Source organism: Ambystoma mexicanum, chromosome 6q, assembly GCF_040938575.1.
Source record: "Ambystoma mexicanum isolate Mex_15411 chromosome 6q, UKY_AmexF1_1, whole genome shotgun sequence".
In the NCBI taxonomy this organism is placed as follows: Eukaryota; Metazoa; Chordata; class Amphibia; order Caudata; family Ambystomatidae; genus Ambystoma; species Ambystoma mexicanum.
This window is the reverse complement of record NC_090937.1, coordinates 1,449,325,318-1,449,348,560: the sequence shown is the minus strand read 5'-3', so window position 1 is coordinate 1,449,348,560 and position 23,243 is coordinate 1,449,325,318. Positions and strand designations below refer to the sequence as shown.

The 23,243-nt window shown below is 46.9% G+C and overlaps 1 protein-coding gene across 1 annotated transcript; it reads right to left on the bottom strand.

The window, feature by feature from the left end:
* Window positions 1-353: 353 nt before the first annotated feature.
* Window positions 354-19,357, bottom strand: NKX1-1 (NK1 homeobox 1). The gene is made up of 3 exons (XM_069630228.1): window positions 19,115-19,357; window positions 9,067-9,508; window positions 354-1,119 (listed from the first exon to the last, which is right to left on the bottom strand). The coding sequence occupies exons 1-3, from the start codon at window positions 19,355-19,357 to the stop codon at window positions 401-403; spliced, it is 1,404 nt and encodes a 467-aa protein (XP_069486329.1). The 3' UTR covers window positions 354-400.
* Between the last annotated feature and the right edge of the window lie 3,886 nt (window positions 19,358-23,243).

Genomic DNA, 23,243 nt, shown 5'->3' with positions numbered 1-23,243 from the left:
CCCTGGCTGGTATATGTTGCAGGTGGGGATGTGCGCTCGAGCATCCTCGAGGTCTCTTAAGTCTCGTGTCTGTGGCCATGGCTGGCATCACTTTTCTTGTTGCCACGCTGAGTCCTCAGTGGCCCGGAGTCATTGGGCCCACAGCTGGCTTCCCTAAAGAGCCGTGCCTTTCAGTGCACTCTAAAGGGTCTTCTAGTCCTTGTGCTGGGGCCTTGGCAGCCCTGTCTTAGAGCCTCAGTGCAGGCCTCCTCGGGTGTGCTCTCTTGACCTGAAGCACTCTGCATTGTCTGGGGTCTCGGAGTCCTTGGCTGGCTCCCACTGTCTGTGTTTCTAGACCACACTTCTCCCCCAGGGTTTCTGAGTCTCTACGCAGATGTCCTTGCCCTGGTCTCTGAAACCCCTATAAGTGCGAGGTGTAGAAGGCCGGCCCCCCGTAGCCCTGCGAGCTGAGCACGAAGGGCGAGAGCACAGCAGCGGCCGAGTGCGCGGGCAGGAAGGGCAGCTGCGCAGCGCACATCAGGCTCCCCGCGCCCGGGTGATGGTGGTGCGGGCCCGGGTAGCCGTGGTGGCCGCCGCCATGCATGGAGAGCTGGGCGCCCATGGGCGGGGAGTGGCTGAGCGGGCTGAGGCCGCCGCCCATGCCGGGTCCCCCTCCTCCGCCACCGGTGGGTGCGCTGGTGTCCGCCCCGGGGTTCTGCTTCTTCCACTTGGTTCGCCGGTTCTGGAACCAGATCTTGACCTGGGTCTCGGTCAGGCTCAGGCTGAGCGCCAGGTTGAGCCGCTCGCACACGGACAGGTAGCGTGTCGACTTGAACTTGTTCTCCAGCGCCACCAGCTGCTCGTAGGTGAAGGCTGTGCGGGCCCTGCGGGGCTTGCCTGACTTGGAGTCCGAGCCGGTGCGCTTCCGCTTGGGCTTGGCCTGATGAGCGCCACCCTGAGGGCTCTGGGCGGACCCGGAACCCTGCTGCTCGGCTCGCTGTTCACGTTCCGGCGTGGTGGTGGTGGTGGTGGTGCTACTGCTGCTGCTCTGTTCGCTCTCCTCGTCCTCCTGCAGCCCCTCGCTGCCTCCGGGACTGGGGCTGTGCTCCGAGTCCACCCCCTGGTACAGGTCCGCGTCCTCTGCAAAGAGAGAGGTTACACAGGTGTTAAAACACAGGATTTCCATACATTGTAGCAAACGTCCAACAACCCAACACCAAGAATTATATTATCAACAAACTACAGACAAGTAACTAGGAATGTTTGGTAACAGGGATGCAATATTGTTCCAGTGGCTCAGTCAGTCCCAGATACAGCAGGGATGTTTCAAAAGTGACGAGAATTTGCAATTTTATTTTATAATCTTTGCACAGACCCCCAACGTGATTAAAACACGGAAGACATGCAAAGGAAACACCACTACAGCAGCCGAGCTTTCTAGGCTGGACGGAAAGGGGAACAGTTGCAAGGCCTTCGAGCACCCGAGTTCCGATGCCATTTTGTAGTGACATTTAGTGGCCCAGTTAACATTTTGGGAGAAGAATCCAACCATTCCATGCCTCGAATGTGAGAAGGCATTCCATGATTTTTCGAAGTTTGAGAGGTAACAAAACAATCGATAACAAAAATATCGAAGTGAAATGATAGTTAAAAAAATAAAATAATGAAAATTCTCCAAAAAATAAAAGAATCAAAATTCCCCTGCCTTCAGTTTCCAAGTCTGAGAACACGATGGAGGGCCAAGTAGCAGTTGGGAAGTGGAGGGAAGGACTCCCGAGAGACATTAAAGGAACATTAAAGCCATCAATATGTTTAAGGGTCCTTCTGAGTTTCTACAACTAGAAACCAGGTTTTAAAGGCTTTCGGGGTCATTTTTATAAGAACCCTAAATTGCGTGCACGGGACCGCCAAGGTTAGCACTTACGTGCAGTCGGGACTTTGTAATTTCAAACGTCTATGAGATGGAGTGAGCAAGCCGGAAGTGGGAAGGTAAACCTCCGCCCGCCGGCGGCCTTTGCCCGGGGATCCCTGGGAAGCCACCTGGTCTTGACCAGGTGCAAAACCCAGGCGGATTCCAAAGGGATCCATTGGTTGTACGCCAGCATGCACGTCTGATACCACCCGGGCGGTGATTTGGCGGAGTCGGCACGCATATTAACATAACATAATCTGCACCTTGATTTTTATAGAAAATAGAGACACCTTGGATAAAGCGAGCGATGCACCTGGGCGAAGGGGCAATGCATGCCAGGTGTGCCAGCGGCGTGGGAGAAAGCACCAATGCACGTGTCTTTTATTGGTGAAAGAAGCCCTGCTGTGAGGTTGGGGACATCCGGCGTGCACACATTTGAGACCAAGTTCTTAATCATTAGGACAAAAGAATGAGACATTGTATCATACTTCAAAATAACAAAAAGCACAAGTGCAAAATAGTTCTAGCGTTGGTCGAATGTTTGTTCGCGTTTATATGCCGTGCACAGAGATGGGGTTGCCGACTCTCTCCCTGCAGTGGGCTTTTTTTCTATTTGAACGTGAACAGAAAATAAACAAAACATTATAATTAGTAGACATATAGTGATAAAAACGCTCTTTTAGTTTGTTAATCCATTTTGCAAAAAAATAAAAAAAATAAAAACATTACTTTGTGAAGGTAGTTTTGGGATGGGCAAAGCCACATGTAAGAATGTTTTATTTGGTGATTTGAAATTCAGTCAATTAAACAGGAGGAAAACAAACTAGAGTATTTTTTTTAAAAGGGATCGAGAATATACATTTAAGGCAATACAGAAGAAAACGCAATTAGAAACCAGGAAGAGAGGGGAAGAAAAAGTTGGCGGAATAGGAGAGGGGCTGGGGGCGGGAGAGCAGAGGAACGCGCGAGGAAGACCCAAACCCGCGCCTTTTTCGTATGTGTCGCCGGTGTGTTGCGCGGCGATGTTTTGGAGTAAAGCCGATGTACTGGTTTTACGACACTTTGCTAGACTAAAATCACCGCGAGCGCGTGCAATTCATTCAGGTGTCTTGGTTACTGTCGGGGACGAGGCGCGGCGGTATGGCGCGTGGAGGTGATATGCTACCACTAACTATTGGATGCAATGAGCTTTAATTCCAGGCTAAAAGATTCTCACACTTTGCAAAGTATGCGCGCGCCCACCACGCCGTGCACGCGCAAAGAACACAGCCGGCCAGAGACTTTCAGAAAAACCCGAGTAGGTCCCAATATTTATGATATATATATATATATATATACACACATACATATTCTGTATGACCACTGAATGTTGTACATGAGATTTCCTTCATTAAAAAGAAAAGAAAGAAAAAAAGTAAAATGGGTGTGATATGAAACTAAAATCGTGCACATACACACGTGTATTTTTCATGCCTACAGCTGTGGCATATATGTAGCCACACGCGCACAACTTTTAATGATTTATTTTGCATATTTAAAGCGCTCGAGGCGCCGTTAAAGTAATAAGTCTCGTAGTTGTATATTTATAAACCCGAAGGTTTCTGATCGCGGACTTGGGAATCGAACCTGCGTTGCTTCTAAGGCGAGCACGTTGCCGCTGAGCTATCCTCTCGGGAAATCTTTTTACGATAAGAACTTGCAACACAGTTCGAACTATGTATTTGGGAGCTGCATTTTCGCCCAATGTCGCAAATGCCGCAATGCTTGGAATCTATTTCGGTCCAGGCGTACCAATGACTTCCGTTGCCTGCCTGTTATTGCGCTCCCTTCCGGTTCCTAAATGCAGAGGATTGGCCTCAGTCGCTAAAGACTCCCATTGATCAGGGAACGGCCCCAAACTTCCTTAAACTCGCCTCATGCCGTGCGCACTAGTGAACGGCCATCTCATTTATTTGGGGTCATATTATGCCCCCGTTCACGTGAGTCTGCGAACGGCCGGGGCAATTAACAGGTGTTTCCAGCATTTTTAAGTGGTGACTTTAAATTGCAACCCTCTACAGAATAGGAAACACGCCGAACTAAAAGTTAAACGCGATGGTGATGATTTCGTTTATGTGGGTAGAATCGTTTCGAAATAATGTTAGAAGATGATTTATTTTTACTATATAAACTTCTATAGGCTGGGAAGCAAGACAACGCATAACAGCACAGCTTCGAATCCCAGTATTGCGCTTATAAACTGATCTCAGGTATTAAGCACGTTATAAAAGAAAAATGATAATTAATTATAGTGTTCATCCAAAAAAGACTCTCAGCTAACACGGTACAAGCCAGCGCTGAAATCTATATGCAATCAAGGGGAAACGCTATCCCCTCCGCTTTAGACAATGAGATGCGTCTGGGGACCTTTGAAAGTAATTTGGGGAGGGGCTGCTTCCTTTATTCTAAAGCGTGGCTCTTTTTTGTACAGTTTACGCCCTATATGAACATACAAACTCCCAAAATTGTAAAATAATCCCACAACTGTACCTAGCGAAAACCGACGACAGCCCCAACCAATCGGTCCGTTAGACAAATAACTAGTTCTGATGTTGAACGTTGTTTTTCTTTTTTAAGTGCACGTTTTTAAACAAACTGGACATACGGCGCCTGTGACACTAACGCCGGTTTTAACTTGCGCCTTTCAACACTAAAGACAATTGCAGGACCCCATGACACTCGCCCAGCCTCGAGTCTCGAACCCCTCACACTCCTACTATTGGCCATTCGACTGGCAGGTGTCCTCCGCGTCAAAGGGCGCTGCTCCCGGCGCGTCCTGGAGGAGAGCGGCGTGTGTCGTAACTTGGCTCCATCAGCCGGCGGTCGGCTTTAATACGGCTGCTGTATTTTAGTATTATGGGCCCGATTTTCAAAGCGTTTTTCAATAGAGTTTTCCTATTGGAAAACGATAACATTGTAACATTGTAAGCTTCGCATATACTTGTTGCTGCGCCCGGTAACCTAAGGGTCTGGTGCGCAATATAAATAAATAAACAAACAAACAAACAAACTCTGCATCAAGCCCAATGTTTGTATATAAACGCTGACGAAATAATAGTTTCTTAAGTTTATTGTGTGCGATTTTTCTTTGTTTTTCTTTAGTTCTGGAGTCTAACAAAGTATACACGACTAGGACACAAGCGCGCACCATTAACGAAAATGATCATTGTACACGGCAATGGGCATTCTATTGAACAACTGCATTAATGTATCACCAGTATTATCTAATTTACATATAGAAAGATATCTACATTTTCTTTTTCTTATATTTTTTTTGCAGTTCGGATATTATCATTGCCCGTACATGACTTGTTTAGGGCCGAGTTCCGTCAGAGTCACGAGGAGAAGCCAGGATTAGAACCCCTGACTCCGATGGCGGAGGCAGGATTAGAACCCCGGACTCCAGGCCACATGACGTAATGGCGCATTTCCCCGAACATCCAATGAGACCAAAGTCTGGACAGGGCTTCTGTGTACAGCCGGTCCCGGGCGGCGTTTAGGACGCAGCCCCTGCTTGTGCCCCCAGGTCGGTGGCGGTGAAGCCTGGCCCCCCCACCATGGGCCTAACTAAACCCCTAGAAAGCCTGGGTCATCAGGGCTCCAGTCTCTGCTTGTCATTCCCCGCTGTCAAATGGGGCCAATTGGTAGCGGCGATTTCATTAAGAGGCATCCGTGTCCCGCGGCTAAGCAGGCAAAGGAGCGTCGCACCACGCACCGCTTCCACATTTTAAAGATGACAACACATCGTGCTGCTCACTCTGTCACCCCAGACAAGGGCATCCGCAGATCTCACACGTGTACTCCGGGGCTGCGACACGTGTGTAAATACACACACAATTGTATTGCACTGTGTATTGCACAATGCTGGACGAGGGCAAGATACATCAAACACACACACACCTATATAAACAATAATGCAAACTCGTGTGCATTTATAGTAAAAAATCTATATATAATATATATATATATATATGTGTAATGAAATAAATATAAAACACACGACCACACAAGGTCATTGTTGTTCTGCTGCTCTGCTCCTGGTTTTATATTAGCATGTGTTATATACATGACATAAACATGTTTGTTATGGTGTGTGTGTGTGCGCGCGCGAGCTGGCCGCTTGCATGCACGGCTCCGTGGTAATAAATCGCACCGGCTCCGGGATTAGCAGCGGGAAAGTTGGAATATTTGGTCCGGGAGAATAGAAAAGCAATCTGCCGCTTCGCTCGAATGCAATTCCCGATCAATGCCGGCCCTAATAAGTGTAATAGGTTTTAATCGAGTAATTATCCGAATTTTGACCTTATAATTTAGATGTTAGGGGAGAGTTTGCAAGCTGCCTGAAAGAGATATGCACAATTCGATAATAGGATATCGACCGGGCCGGGCGGACACGCCACTCCGGGCCCGGCCCCCCCCTCTGCGGTCCCCAGCACACGGCCTCTTTACGCTGCTAAGCACATTTTGCCTTAAATGTAATCGAAGGAATTTAATTGTTTTTCCAGAGATAACCAGCGTTTTGTCACAATTAGTCTGATTTGCCCTAAAAAAAAAAAAAAAAAAAAAAGAAGCCGAGGGGAGAGAGAAAATTGAATCTGTCGCCCTGAGCAACCGACGGCCCGGCATGCCTTTCCTGAAAGGCACTTTCTGTGCAAAGTCACCAGGTCAGCCCCCCCCCCCCCCCACACACACACACGCGCACGCACACAACCCACCAATACGGGGCGTCCGGGTGCTGCCCAACTACCCGGCCACCCTGCCGCGCCTGCCCTGCCCCTTTCCAGCCATCAAAATACAGACATCTCGGCTATTCTCTGCAGAACATGTATTTCTAAACGGCTTGAAGCGAAAACAGGGGACGTTGAAAGAAAACAAAACAACCCCCGTCTCCTTTTTTTACACTCAGAGCAAGTGTGTCGGCGTATGCCTTAAAAAGTGTCATATGCATGCGGCCACTGCGTCTCGTGTCAGAACCATATAGTCACATTACATGGACATGTGTGCAGCGTGTGTGTATGTGGGTGCCTCGTGGCTGGACTCTCTTGACCCCAAAATTGTGAGACTATCTGAAGGGGCGCTGCTTTCCCGGGGCCAGGGGAGGCAGGATGACTCAACACCACAGGGAGAATTGCATACCTTGGTGTCCTGCATGGAGGTCACAGCGATGACATATTGACTGGGCAAGTGTGCAGCAACTACACACAATGCCAGTTTCACCCTTGGAATGCAGGGTGCACGACGGGATAAAGGGTTGTGTAACAGGGTTTACACAATGCCAGGTGAACTTCACATGTACCATTGTGCAGTCTGTGTGGCGCTGCACTACGTGAAAAGTTCTGTTCAGGTCTGCCTGCAGTGTGCCGATATCACAAAGACAGCCGCGGATGACTGACATAGATCCCTATGCGACGCATAACTGTCAAACAATACAGCATTCAGTGTGTGTACTTCTGCATCACGCATGCATTTCTGATCATTGTGCTGTTTTTAGATGTCCCACGGCGCATCGTACTCTCTGTGGCAGCGTGTGGATGTTTCCCATAAGTTATTTCTCCTGGGTCAGGGTGTATTGTGTACAGACCACACAAAGTGCTTCATTTCCAGGGACTGCGCGTCACTTGTGAACATGACAGCAAGGCCAGCTCTTGGACAAGCGTGGAGTGTGTGACTAGCATGACATCTGATGTGTTTCCTAATGTGAGCTGTTGGCAGTGCCTTGCCATGTGCGTGAGTGTGTGCATATACATAACTGGCTATACGTATTTTGCAATCCGTCTGCCAGCGTGCAGCATTGTGTGAACATCCGAACACCACAAAGAGCGGTATGGCCCTGGGACCATAGGGTGTTAAGTTGTGTGTGGGCATCAGCAGGCGTGTTGCACTGCCAGATCCCAAACAGAGGTAGAGTCATAACACCGGAGATATCACCGTGGTGGGGAACTCAGCCTGTAATCTCTTGCCTGTCTGTCAGTGCTCTGCCTGCAACACTCTGCATAGTGTGGAGGTAAAGCATTGAGGCACACGGCACGTGCAGGGTGTGAACTGAAATCAGACAGGCGTAAATGGGGTTTATACGTGTGTCCTCCCGTTTCCTAAAATCAGAAGTTAGCCCCCCGCCCCCTCGCCCTGCTCTTGAAGGATGGAGACATCTAGCCGGTGAACCTGCACTTCCGGGTTTGCACCTGAGCACACGTGCGCCGCATCTCGCAAGACAACAGCCCGCACCGCGGAGATATAAGGAACAGGGGAGGGGTCGGGGGGTAGTGGACGGGGCGGCTTCACCCACTGGGCGTTAGGTGTGAACATGTCAGAAGTCCACACTTAGGGAAAGAAAGTTTGCATATTATGGCCGTTGGTCCTAATACGAGCCGGTGTGTCTAAAGTAGCCCCCTCGCCCCCAAGCATTGACTGATATGACCCGTATAATGATTCCCACGAGACCCAACCTACATGTAATATGATCGCAAGGCGAGGGATATTTGACACAGGGTAAATTAAAACGTGTACAAAATTGCTTCCCTCTTAGCCTACTTAGAAATTGCAAACACGAACTTGAATGAAACAGAAGTTCTGCACACGTGGATATACAAGAACGTATTACTGTTGTTTAAACTGCTCTAAATTGTTTTGCTTTTATCTAAGGAAGCCAATGAAATAATGATTATAATAATAATAATAGTTTTTATATAGCGCTAGCTCACCCTAGGGTATCAAAGCGCTGTCGACCTCGGACGGATGAAAGGCTGATACAAGCTTGAAAGAGAACACACGTGTAAACAAACAAACAAACACATAAATAAATAAATAAATAAATATGTAAGTAAGTAAGTAAGTAAGTAAGTAAGTAAGTAAGTAAATACGGCGAAGGAGGGAGCACTGGACATCCAGGCAATGATTTTTTTTCGTAAAACAATGGTTTCAAATGCTATGTTTTTTTTACTTCTGAAACCATTGCAAAGCCGAACTGTAATACCATTGCAAAGCCGTCTTTAATGGAAATGGGTGTAGGGTGAGGTTGCCCACGCGGAGAATGACACGGAAACTTTCTGGCACACGTTTGCATAGCGAGCCTTGGCAGGGAGTGCCCTGGAGCCCTGGAGCCCCGAATACAGAGGTGCCCGGGGGCCGGTACTCACTGGGGAACTCGGAGGCCTTGGGGCAGCTCTCGAAGTCTTCGATGAGGACCCTCTGCTCCGGCGCGTCCGGCTCCTCGCGCTTGTCCTCCGAGGCTGGGACCAGGAAGTCGCTGCCGAGTTTGTAGGGCGCCGAGCAGGGCCGCTTCTTGCTGTTGAATTTGTTGGGGTCCAGGATGTCCAGCACGGAGAAGGAGGTGGTCCTGTGCACCGGCGCCGCAGCCACCTCGGGTCCCGGGGTGCAGCAGTGTGGGCTGGGGCAGGGGTAGGCCGGCAGGTCTCCGGACAGTCTCTGGTCCCCCGCACCCTCCAGGGCCTCGAGCTCCAAAGCCGGGGCCGGGGGCTCGCCCCCCGGCGTCTTGTCCCTGCTCCCGTTCATCATGGTCCTGATGGGGTCCACGCCGTCTCCCTCCTGCGGCTCCTCGGACTGTAGCCTGGCTTCAAACTCCAATGCGACAAAGTCCCCAAAACGGTGCACAGTGGTGGGCAGGGCAGGGCAGCGGGGGGCAGTAGAGGAAGGCACCCGTCTGCAGGAGGGCCGGCCGGCCACGGATTCAGCCGGACAGAAGCAGCCACTGTGCGAGGATGCTCCAGGGAAGGGACGCGCGGCTCGGCTGTGCCTCCCCCGCTCCTCCTCACATGGCACGGTGGGCAGGTGGGCAGGCAGGCGGGTCCCTCTCGCGGTCCCAGGCAGCGCTCCGACTATTTATGCATTCACACCCAGCTCCGGCTGTTATTGGCCACAAATGAAGCCCCTCGCCTCTAATGGTGTGCAGTCTGCATCGTTCAGAGGCAGGGGCTCTGTGTGTCAGAGAGAGAGAGGGGAAGGGGGCTGTGTGCGCGCGAGAGAGAGTCAGGGGAGTGGGCATATGTGAGTGGCAGCGAGAAGGAGGGTCAGAACGAGAGGGGCGCTCTGTGTGTCACAGAGAGGAAGGGGTGTGTGTGCCCGTGCTACAGAGTCAGGGAGTGGGTACATGTCGGAGAGAGAGAGGGGGGTCAGAAGGAGAGGTGTTCTGTGTGTCAGAGAGTGACAGGGGACTACGTGCCTCTCTGGGTGTGCGAGAGAGAGAACCAGGAGAGTGGTTATGTGTCAGTGAAGGGGAGATGCGTGTCTGTGTGTGTGAGAGGATAAGGCAGTGGGTATATTCCAATGACATGGAGAGGGTCAGAAGAGAGAGGCAGGGTGTCTCTGTGTGTGTGTGTGAGAGAGAGTCAGGAGAGTGGGCGTTTGTCAGTGACAGAAACAGAGAGGGTGCCAGAGAGTGTCGGGGGAGCTATGTGTCTCTGCTTGTGAGAGAGAGTATCTTTCAATGATATGGAGAGACCGGTGCTCTGTGTGTCCGATAGTGGTAGGGGACTATGGGCCTCATCACGCCTTTGGCGGTAACCCTTAAATCCGGCGGTAGCGCTATTACCGCCGGATTTAAGGGTTCGCCAAATCAGGACTTCGGTGGATTTGGCTGGGGGGAAATCCGCCGAAGATTCGCGTTATTACCGCCGGCGGGAAATCCGCTGGCGGTAAGAGCGCGAATTTTCCCCATTGAGCCCAATGGGGAATGGGGCATTCCCGAATGGGCTCAATGGGGAATGGGGACTCCCAAGTCCGCCAAAGCCGCGCTAATAGCGTTACCGTTACCGCCCAAGTCGTGATGAGGCCCAATGTGTCTGTGGGAGAGGGTCAGGAGAGTGGAGTCAGCGTTGGGGTCAGGGGAGGGGGCTTCCCTGTATGCCAGAGAGTGGCAGGGGACTATGTGCCTTGTGTGCGCGAGAGTCAAGGGAATGGGTGTATGCAGGGTCGGACTGGGACATAACAGTGTCTCGGGCACCAATGAAAAAGTGCCCACGGTTGCAAATGGCAATTCATTGCTTTTGTGACAGACTTTTGAATAGTACCACGGGGGAGTTTTTGGATTAAATGTGATGCACTTGTGCATTTTAAAGATCTTTATTCACCAACGCTGGTCAAAGCTGCGAGCAGCGCAGAGAAGTAACTCATCAAACTAGCCCACATTGGACGAAAAAAGTAGCCCAATTTGACAAAAAACGGCCCCACACCAGCATTTGGCGTTTTTGGTTCGTGCATATTACCCTATATGCCAGTCTGAACCTGGGTATAAGTCAGTGGCAGGGAGAGAGAAATGGCAGGAACGAGAGTGGTGCTCTGTGTGTCGGAGTGTCTGAGGGCTACCTCAAGGCGTGTTTGATGGGATCAGATGAGAGTAAATAGTTCAGCGAGAGCATGAGAGAGGCGATGCATGTGTGTCAGAGAGAGGGGGACGTGTCTGACAGAGGTAGAAGAGGCAGTCTATGCTATGACAGAGAAAGAGAGAGTCCGAGAGATAGAGAGAGAGATTCAGAAGGAGAGAGGTGATGGATGTGTGTCAGAGAGAGGGGGGCGTGTTTGGCAGAAGTAGAAGAGAGAGTCTATGCCCATGACAGAGATAGAGAGAGAGATAGAGAGATTAAGAAGGAGAGAGGCTGTCAGAGAGAGGGGGACGTGTCCGACAGGTAGAAGAGACAGTCTATGCTATGATAGAGAAAGGGAGAGCCAGAGAGATAGAGAGAGAGATTCAGAAGGAGAGAGGTGATGGATGTGTGTCAGAGAGAGGGGGACGTGTTTGGCAGAGGTAGAAGAGAGAGTCTATGCCCATGACAGAGATAGAGAGAGAGATAGAGAGATTCAGAAGGAGAGAGGCTGTCAGAGAGAGGGGGACGTGTCCGACAGGTAGAAGAGACAGTCTATGCTATGACAGAGAAAGAGAGAGACAGAGAGATAGAGAGAGAGATCAGAAGGAGAGAGGTAATGGGTGTGTGTCAGAGAGAGGGGAGCGTGTTTGACAGAGGTAGAAGAGAGAGTATATGCCCATGACAGTGATAGAGAGAGAGACAGAGAGATAGAGAGATTCAGAAGTAGAGAGGCAATGTATGTGTGACAGAGAGAGGGGGGCGTGTCTGACAAAGAAAGAAGAGAGAGTCAATGCCCATGACAGAGATAGAGACAGAAAGATAGAGATGGAGATTCAGAAGGAGAGAGGCGATGTATGTGTGTCATAGAGAGGGGGCGTGTCTGACAGAGTTAGAAGAGAGAGTCTATGCCCATGACAGAGATAGAGAGACAGAGAGATACAGAGAGGGGGTGTCTGACAGAGTTAGAAGAGAGAGTCTATGCGTATGACAGAGACAGAGACAGAGACAGAGAGATAGAGACAGAGATTCAGAAGGAGAGATGCGGTGTGTATTTCAGGGAGAAATTGGGGCTATGTAACTGGCAGAGTCAGGGAGGTGGTGTATGTCATTGACAGAGAGTGTCAGACAGAGGAATTATATGACAAAAATAACAGTGATAGGTCAACTACCCCTTCCTTTAGTCCCTGAGGAACACAAGATTAAGTCCAAGCTAATTTAGTTTAATTTAAGATTAGTCATACCACAACTACTTAGCTTTGACATAACAAATTCATTTATTTTAATGCATCTTATGCAAGACTTAAAAACGGGCTCAAAAAGACGTCCTATACACAAAAAACTAAAACAACCAAATCTGTGCTATCCACTTACAATCTAAGGGGTGCGATAACACCATACCTTTCATCATGAATAGGAACAAATACAAATAAACCAGAAATAATTCGTAAAAGCGGGAAAAGCAGTATAAAATACTGTTAACACAATTTCGTTTTTTTTAACAATTCGGGGATCAATGACCTTGGTCCCAACTGCATTCATGCATGCAACAGAGATCTATATAAGCAGTTGTTGATTTTTTCATTTACTATAACTCTTTAGCAACCACTCTGTATTATTCTACCATGCCGATATAGGGTATCAGGTTGTGCATTCAATGAAAATACCCTGTATTTGGTTCTTGGTGTAAATTGAGAGATAGTAAAAAGGTGATACAAAATTCCTAGTATAAAGTCGACATGTTTTTCGGTCCTACTAATACGGTTCACTCTCCCAGTGCCGTTGGTTTTGTTGTTGATCGCTGTCTTCAGGACAGAATAGCAAGTATTTTCACAAAGGTAGTTCATACTTTCCCAGGGGCTTCTATTGCAATCTAGAAATAATGAAAAAGCGTTTTTCTTAAAAAAAAAAAGACTCTTAAACAGAGCTTCACTTGAAAATTGTGGTAATGGACTTTGATGGACTAACCTGTATGTGCCTCAGATTTCTTCGGGACATATTAGGTGGGTCTCAGTAAGATGGTTCTAAACGACATCTGGCTCCTTAACGGATGCTTGATACACAGGGTGTGTTCATTCACCATACCTGTAGATATGCATGCCTTTATCAGTGTCATTCCCATATTGAATACACGGCGTGCTTAGTCAAGTGTACAAAGCAGCAATTGATGCATTATAAAAAGGTACCTTAAGTATCTGCTGTGTGGCCGTCGTTTTAGTACTGTCTCCACGAAGTAACACTGATGGACTGGCTCACTTTAATCAGTGTGTTGTTAATTCCGTCTTTCAATATGTAAATACACCAGCTAACATGAAAGATAAAACAACAGGACATTCATTGCTATCTTCATCTCGTGTGCATTCGTTCATATCTTAGAGCCCACAAACTTATTGTATGGGAAGGCAGTTTAGAATTGATGTGAGAGTCATTCTAAATGCTAGCCTTATCTCACTAAAGACTGTATTTCCTCGTATTAAATTCATGACGGCCAAAGGAGCATGGGGAGCATATAATTGCAGAAAGATGTAAATAAATATATAGAAAGCTGCTAGGATTTGAAACAACCACAGCAAATGACGCCCAGTTTATGCGTTGGTACGGGATAAAAAACACGCTACATAGAGGCCTTTTTAAAAAATCTTGCCAAAATGCCACGTGACAATATTCTCCATCCGATGCACATCGTTCATTTTTAACTATTTTCATCAAAGGAAACTGAACTTCGTGTCGGCGCTTACTTTTAAAAATGCTGTGTTGCCTGTAATGTGTCTAAGCTGTGCTGCCAGTTGGGCAGGGCCATGAATCTTCTCCCTTATTTACCGGAAGCGGACTGAAGAGGCGGTCACGTGATACAATGGTACTTAATCGTGTAGGTCTATCGGAACTACAAAACTGATGGAATATGTAGTTCAAGCTGTTTAGTCAGGACCCTACATAGTATACCATTTACCGGTAGGGAAAGCAATAACGTGCTACAGCGTCACATGGTCTTATAGATGTTAAAAAACAAAATTGCTATTGGAATATGTAGTTTTAATACTGATGAAAAAAGTGGGGCCGCATAGCGTTGTGGGCCTCTCCGATGTAACAGCAAGGCAACAACTTTGCTTAAGCGTTATCGGCGCACAAGCATATTGATACAGGAGAAAGAACTACATGTTTGATGGGCCATGGAGTTCTATAATGAATCAGTAGGGTACATAATAGATAAGAGTAATGTGAGTACAACACTTCACTTTCAAACGGCAGCAGCATGTCGCAGGGACAACCTGTGATGTCAGTAGGGTACATACTAGATGAGAGTAATAAGAGTACTTTCAAACGGCAGCAGCATGCCACAGGAAAAACCTGTGATGTAATACAAACATAGAAGGGCAAACATCGTACATAGAGGGACAAACCATAGAGTCAATGATTTCTTTGTTATGGGATATTTTACAGTGGTCCAAAAGCTATTGGTAGTATGGGCTTCGCTAATGCCCATGCTCATATGGCGATTCAACAATGTATGGCACGGGTACGCTCATCGCATTTTTTAATTGAGAAAGTCTGCAGGCTCATATTTGAAATAATACACAGGACAAAGTGTCATCACATCCCGCAATGATGTGCACTTCCTAAAATTGATTGAAAACTACTTCATATGCAAAGGTGAGAATTTGTGAGATGTTATTGTGACAGAAGTGATTTAGAGAGGAAAGCGAGGTAGATGGATCGTGGTACATAGGCATTGTTGAAAAAAGTCCAGCTGATACATGAAGGTATACTTCAAACAAATATATCATAAAATATGTTCCATTCAAACGCCACATTGAGGCCTTGCTTAACCGAGTTTGTATCATAAATCCAACGTTGTTCACATCGTGTCAGAGCCAGGTCATGATTGCCTCCTCTTGGGGCCTGTTTGACAACTTGTAGGACACACCAAAGAATATCTGTAAATTTATGCTGTTTTTTCACACAGTGGGCTATCAAAGGTTTATTATAAGTTATCTGTGCACGTAGATAATAGGAGTAATGAAATGACATGTCCCTCCCTATTATCTCTATTCGATTTCTTTAGGTTACGGCTGCTATTCAAAAAAGCTACTTGAATATATTTGCCACACTGCAACAGCGGTTCGCTGCCCTTTCACTCAGTACGGCTAAACGTGACTCAGATATAACGCACAGTAGACACCTACCCAGAAACCAGGCACCACTTTCATTTAAATTTACACAATATTAGGACCGTATTAAGTAATTACTGCATTATGTGCTTACGGTATTACAGCTCACCAAATTGCAAGACACTGCATTAGCAAAAAGGCTTTATACTCAGATGAGATGAAATAACCTCCGCCCACGTATTGCTTTTTTTTTTTTATAAAACCACCAATAAGAAATTAGACAAGTCATTGAACTCAGGGGTGTGTTAAAAACCATCTATGTTTATACTTTACTGAACCTTGCTGTGCTTTGAATGTAAATTTTACCTATTACAGCAGTCAAACAATTTAAAGCTTACCTCTGTCTCAACAGTTTAAACCAATTAGAACAGTACTTACAACATGCATATGTATAGTTCTTTCTGGACAAGCCGGCGATCTGTTATATGATGTGTTTATAGTGATTTAAGTTCTCTGTTATAGATATCCACATACATCTGACGATTCTTTGCCTTTTCTCTTTCTGTGTCTGTTTTTGTCTTTGTTCTCTCTCCCTCCTCTGGTTTTTTGTCTCTCTCCCCCACCCCTCACAGTTACTAACAGTAGCTGACAATAAGCTACACACAAAAATACTTAAGTTTATTTGCTGAAACTATACAAATCTTTACGCCCTGAGGGCGACCTTGTTTGGTTGAAACACATGTTGGCGTTATAAAGTGCAATGGCGTTATTAATTGCAACTTAGCATCATGCAGAGTAGAAATTATTTTACTCTTTAACACGATTGTGATTAAATGTGTTCAAACTCCACTATACTGTGTTCTAAAACTATCCTATGTGACTTATCCTTTGTGACTAATATGTGTCTAAACTTAATAAGATTGTGATTAAAACAATTTTGATTAATATAGTTGTGACTAAATGTATTTAAGACCAAACAACATTGTGATCCATAGGACCCTGATGCTAAAGGTTTGACCTGTTGATGGTACCAATTTGAATACATTCTTTTATGTTAAACTCGTCATAAATGCTGCATTTAAGTTGTTAGAAGGGCAGCCTGTGAGGTCAGTACTCTCAAGTTCTTGTTCACTACTCAGCTGACAGTGGAAGATCACCTTACTTACCACATGACTGTAGCTACCTCTCAATTAACATATATACTTTCCCCATTACTAATCCTTTTAGATGTGTGCGTTCTTGGTACAGGCTTCTGCTTCCACAAAACCTATTTTACACTTTCAGGATACTGTCAATGATCAGGTCACTTTTCGGAATCACTAACGCCGGAACGTGGACATTCACTATTGTGCATATACCTGTTACGCTCACCTGGTATCCACGGGGCCACCACCCAGCCCTGGTTGGATGATTTGCACTCTCGAACCCTCTCCCGGTCCCTTGGTAAGGCCTCTGGTTAAAGATGGGTCTGCAATATAGGAGAGCTGGATTCAATACCAGATTGTCTTTATGTTTTCCCACCTCCCTTGGCCTCAGCTACTTCCTCCCCCTTGGGACTTCTCCTCAACTTAATATTGTAAAAGGTGGATTCTCCGTCCTGCTCCTCGTGGCAGGGGCGTATAGCTATGGGGGGCGAGTAGCGACCAAGTTACTTAACTGGTGCAAGCCCCCCTGTGGGAATCCACGCCTGCTGCGACTCCGTAGGTTTGCTGCTTTTCAGTCTTTATATGCAGTTCTTATGTTCCCCTTAGTTCGAATAATAATGTCTTGCTTCTTTCCTTTTAGGTATCGGAAGGTATTTTGGTGTTGTCATGCAGTTCGAAGATGAGCATGGGCCGGTAGGCGAAAGCGCGGTGTGCGCGATGCTGTCCGGTGAGTAATGTGCGATGCGCGGCACTGGTTCGCCTTTTATATTGCTAACCTGTGTCTTTTCTCTCCTTGCAGGTTGCAATGTTCTTCGCCGAGCGCCGTAATGTTCCAGCAATGATACTGACCAGGAGATGACTACCCAGGTAAGAATTGTGTGGCTTTCTTCATTGGTGAGGAAACGTGAGTAAACGCTTACTAATGCTGTCTTTCTCTCTCCTCTTTCCAGGTTATGGTATTCCAGGATGCATGCAGTGCCAGATGCTGGAGTTTGTACCTTCAGGTGAGTGGAACTGAAGTCAGCAATGGATTGAAGACAGGATACTGTTCCAGGTAAGTTTCGTAGTGTTCTTTCTCTCTCTGCAGGTCCTTGGTTTCAGGTAAACTGGGATTAAAGAACTGGACACGGTGAGCGTTACACTGCCCACAGCAGAATAACGCAAAGCATGTTCTGCTGTTTGGGTGCGGTTTAAATAGTCTCAGTTAAAGTATTCCAGGTAAAATAGTCCCAGGCCTGCCACACCCAAAGTAGTCCAGGTAAAGTAGTCCCAAGCCTGCCACACCCAAAAGACTAGACCGCATAGTTCAGTTCCTTGTAACCGAGCTATGTGTGTGCCCCCATGTTGGCTGAACCCCCCCAAGTTAAATAGTCCCAAGTAAATAGTCCCATTCTAATGTTGGTCTTCATGACGGTTATGAGCCTGGTGCCAAAGGCGCGAGGACTGACTCCAAGAGAGTCTTGGATGAGGTTTTAAGGCCCTTGACCTGGCCCTAACTGGAAGGCTGACTTGCCAGTGAGGGCCAGGGGCAAGGGTCATGACAATACCTCCCCAGTTTCTCGGCAGTCTGATATATGCTTTGGATCCACATGCCCAATAATGATCCATGATCACTGCTGTTCCATGTACCATTCCTGGAGCATCAAAAACTCGCCCAAAGTTTTTATTCTCTCCCATCTTTCTAGTGCCATTATTTCTGAAGCACAATTTTGGGCTTTCCAGTGGCACTATCTGTAAGGGTCCTCCTCTGTCTTCGATCCATGTTAGCATTTTAGCAAGTTTTGGCCATAATGGTTTGCATATCCTTTGTGCATTTTCAATTGCTTCTTTGCAGGCTCCAATGACCATCCATGCTCTGCAAATCACTACTCCTTTCTCCCATTTGTCTGGTGAGAGCACTGTTCCCCAAATCTGCATTTGGCTTCTGTTCTTCCAACTTCAAGCTTCTTCTGGAGTTTCTCCTTGGACATTTAGCTTCTTGTTCACTTCTCTTCTGATTTCTGCTCCTTTAACTTCAGGCTTCTCGTATCTGATCACAATGTGTTTCGTCTTTCCATTGTTTCTTGTCTTTATGTCCTGGACATAATCATCTTCATTTGGATCGGGTGCTTCAGCTGCTCATTTCAGTGAGGCATCACTTCTCATGAACTGGCCTCTGGCCTTGCACATTGCCACGTGTGATAGCCAGTGTGCTGTCTGGACATCAATTTCTACAGCTACAAAGACGTTTGACTTCCCCATGCTGTAAGGTAGGAGTGAACAAACAAAACATTCCCCCTCTGAACTCCGTCTTCCAACTTCTTTCATATGTTGGTACCATATGTTGTTTCCCAAATGTGCTGTGCTGTCCAAGTAATTGTTCAGTTTACTGTCATCTCTTTGTATGCTTCTCTTGATTCTTAAGGTTTTCATGTAGTTTGGTATAACTACATCCTTGAACACATCCGTATGGCTTCTTCTTGCTGGTGGATTCTCAGGTATCCTGATCCATGGTGTAGGTACCTTCATCTGTGCCAGTTGAGTAGAGGAAAGTCTGGCAATTCTTTCTTTGCCCTCTTGCATTTTGTTGGCCATGGTTATGAAGAACCATATTGATTTTGCTATCAGCTATACCTGTGAGATTTTCTCTGGGCTTGCCTTTGTCTCCATCAGTGCTTCATCAGGGATGTTCATTAATGTTGTTTCCATTGGTTTCCTCTCCAACTCCTTTTGTCTCTTCAAGAGCTCAGCTTTCTTCATGTGGCTCTTAACCTCGCTGATCGTAGAGCTTCTCATTGTTGGTAATACAACTTTCCTTTCTTCTTTGGCCTGTGGTTCTGTAATTATTGACACTGGACCTGGTGTGTGCGCATTCATCGTTTGTATGCGTGTGGTTGTCAGTAACCTTTTTTCATTCACTCTTTGCCGACCCTATCTCCGGCTTTTCAAGTTGCTTGTTGTCAGGCTCCTGTTGACTGGTGCAGAGGCAGTACAAACACCTGCCTCCCCATTGGGTCTTAGCACCTGGGAATGTAAAGCACAGGCCACCTTGACCCGCCGGGGAAAGAGGGTTAGGGTTTGTTGGTTTGGATGGGTTGAGGGTGTTCAGGTAAACCGGAAAGAGTGTTAGGTGGCTGTTATGGATAGGTAGGGGGTTTTAGGGAAACATGATCCTCGGCTCTTGTGTGCTGCTCCGATGGACGTACTCCGCCCATGCATTCAATGCACCTCACTCACACTGCGTGCCCTTCATAGGGGAGCCTTTGTACTGGAGCTCCAGAACCAGGACACTATGAAATGGAAGTGCTGACTATCTCAGCTGCTCCGCTACAAACTATAGTATTGCCACAGTAACAACTCCTGCATTAACTCATGCAGCACATATTCCCAAATTGCGTGCGTGATCACCAACCCCCTTGCATTATATTCATACAGGGTACAAACAAATAACAGCACTTAAGTCTGATTGCTGGCTGGTGCCTCCGATTCTTCTGGCTTGTTCATGTTGCTCAGCCAAAGGACACTCATGATTTCACTGCAAAATACCAAAACACATTGTCAGTGCGGGCGAAAACAAACCCAGGTGCCTAGCACATGGATAGAGACAAACTCGTAGTTGACTTCACTCCAAGCAGCTTAATTAGTTTTTTCCCGCCTTAAGTGTGTGGGCAGTTAGTCACAGTATTGCCCCTAGATCATGCAGGGTCTATGCACTGGTTCCCAGACTGGCAGGGTTCGTGCGCGATGCTTCTCGTGCCTCTGCCCCCTGTCTGCAGTACGGTGCCTAAAACCGTAATTCAGCCGGGAGTACAGCTGGAATCGTCGTGACCTCCCAATGTGTTCGCGTTCCCAACAAGTAGTTTTTAAATGGTAAACTTATCTCTTGATGGTGCGCGGGGCCTGGGGTGTTCAGGCGGGAGCTTGTGCCCAGCGTAGGCGTGCCTGCCGGAGCTCGGGTGGAACACGTCTTCTTTCCTCTGCATCCGGAATTGCGAGCGTCCCTCCAATGGCCTGGCTCGCACAAGCGCAATAGCGCGGGCGTGGCATTTCCTGACAGCAGGCTTGTGCAAGGCACGGCCTGCTGGGAAATGTAGTTCCAAGGCGGTTCTCCATCGCAGAGTCTTCTTTCTGCAAAAGGGATGGAGAACCCGCCTTGAATACTGGGTAGGGCATTTTAGAAAGGTTCTCACCCCTTCTGCAGCCCCCACAGTGGCTGCTACCTGCCTTCTAACCCCAACACGTGTCTCAGCCCTGACACTTGTCACCATAAATGTGTGTGTGTCATTGCTAATCACATCCATCTCAAGTTAACCCATTCCGCTCTCAGACCTCCTAGGGACTGGAATGACTATCTAAGGTCTGGGTGTCTTTGTAGGTTTCATGCGTGTATCATTAGGTGGGTGCACTGGAATTGGAACACTTTGTGCACCAATAAAATAAAATTGAGTTCTAATCATCAGTGACAGTAAAACAGTGATGACTACAATATATAAATACATGATACCCCTGTAGGTTAATTTAGCATTTAGTTCCAGAAAAATAAGAGCGTCTCTCCTCCCGAGGGAGCACAAGGTTGCTATTTTGATTCCCCATCTCAATCATCTGTTGAAAGATACTAACTTTCAATACACTCTTAGACAATATTATTTCTCGATTCGGCTGGTTCTGCTTGTGAGTTGCAGGTACTAAAACAATTGTCCCTCTTTGCCTGAACAATGGATTATTTATTGTCTCAGGATACAGTTTCTTTTTCTACATATGAGGAAATGACAAAATCGAGTAATAATTCAGCAAGTCTCTTTACTGTGCATGTTCAAAGTACACAAGTTCCCAATCGGTGCCTCTTATTTGCTTCACTCCAGAAGACATGTCGTTCCTGTCAGTATAACAAAAGTGAAGTCTCTGGCAATACCCTCTCGATCTGTCCCTCGGCGGAAAGTTTAAAATCTCCTCAGATAGTTCTGTTGATGGTTAGAAAGTTCAACTTGCATCACGATACCATGCAAGAGCATGCTCATCTGTGTAGAATTAGCTGGGTCTCTGATGAATGTGAGGACGTCAACACTGGCGGGTCTCCCCACAAGTTCTGGGAAATTCTTGATTAGGCCAAAAAAGATATTACTTGCCAACCTGCTATATTCTGTTAACAGGGACATTTGTCCTGCCCTTGCTGTTTGGAACTGTTTGGCCCTCACTCACTGTGAGCAGTTTCTACAATTTCGGTGTGCGTGGAGAGCAACTTGGATGATAATTTCATTCAGGATTATACTTAAATGTCTGTGTTTGCTGGATCTTGAGGAAATGTCAAAACGTCTGTGTTCTCCCAACAAGATCGGGACAGTCTTCAATTAGGCGAAAGAACAGTACGTTGATAAGCCTATTTGCTTCTTCCTCTGCTTGGGACATTTGGTTTTTTTTCGCTGTACTCCGGAAGCTGGAGGAACTGCTCGCCAATCACAGTGAGCAGCCTCCTAATTGTCTTTTCGTTTTCAGGATCTTGAAGAAATTTAGTGATGCTGGTGAGCCTCCCCACCGATGACGGATATGATCTCAGTACTAGCTTGAAATATATTAACACGTCCTTAGTGATGTCACTACTGTGGGACACCATAAGTGATTCCAAACAAAGTCTCTGTGTTGAAAGAATCTGGATACTGTATTTTCTTCCAATTTATGTGTCCTTGATCAAAATTTGGCATATTCTTTTCTTGTCAAGGCTTCAGTATGCCTCAGTCCAAAGTTCAAAGTCAACAGACTATGTTGTGGCTTATACATGCTCTTTTCTTCTTCACCCTGCAACTAGGATGCACAGAGTGTCCCTTTTTATGTCCCTATCCTCTCTTTTGCTCAGAGGAATGTTCAAAAAGGAAGCCACAACTTTTCACAAACGTTTATTGTCTTTGCTTTGCTGCTGGTCATACGTCCTTCTTCCTCATCATGGATCTCGCCTGCATGTGCTGTGGTTCTTCCCCGTCGTCTGTAGTCTCTACGCATTGCGGTGCGGGCAGGGGGCCTTCTCGATGTATGGCTTGATGTCACCCAAAAAGATCCAAGTTCTTCTTCCTTGTAGCTTTACTGCAGAGGGAGTGATATCTTCCACTGAAAAGGGACCGTTAAACCTTGGCTCGTCCCACTTCTTTCTCGTGTGATTCTTCACCAGGACGCTGTCTCCAGGGAAGATTGATGGAACACATAGACTCTGAGCTGTGACTGCAGTAGTATCTCCTTCTGTGTTCTGTGCTGCCCTGCACCCCTTTCGTTGTCGCTGCAGCTGGCCTGAAATTACAGTAAGACAAGATGTCATGCAATTCAAGTAATGTTGCCTTTCATACCCTAGGATTTCTCTCGTCAGCTGGGCATCACATCTAGCTCTGTCTTGGGGCTTCTCCCTGTTGCTATTTCATGCGGTGTAAGATGATGGTCAGAACCAGGTTGGTTTCTGAGTACATACAGCACCAAAGGAAGGCAGTGTAACCATCCCTTTCTTAGAGTAAACTTCAACTTGGCTATCTTTTCCTTTAACAAGCCGTTGAGCTTCTCACATATTCCATTACCTGGCGGGTGATACGCCGACGAGAACTTGTGCTTTATACCAAGCAACAAGCGAATCTGTTCAAAAACTTAGTTTACAAAGTGAGCTCTGTTATCTGATCTCATGACTTCACATACTCCCCACCTGGGAAATACCTCTCTCACTAGAAATTTGGCCGCACAGGTAGAGTCTGGGTGTGTACATGGACCTGCTTCTATCCATCTAGAGAAT

Coding starts and splice junctions, on each gene's coding strand:
- NKX1-1 (XM_069630228.1), bottom strand. CDS start 19,357: ATGAATGCGCACACACCAGGTCCAGTGTCAATAATTACAGAACCACAG. Junction 9,509..19,114: donor GCCCAGAGAAAATCTCACAG/GTATAGCTGATA, acceptor GTCGCATTGGAG/TTTGAAGCCAGGCTACAGTC. Junction 1,120..9,066: donor CAAGGCCTCCGAGTTCCCCA/GTGAGTACCGGC, acceptor CTCTCTTTGCAG/AGGACGCGGACCTGTACCAG.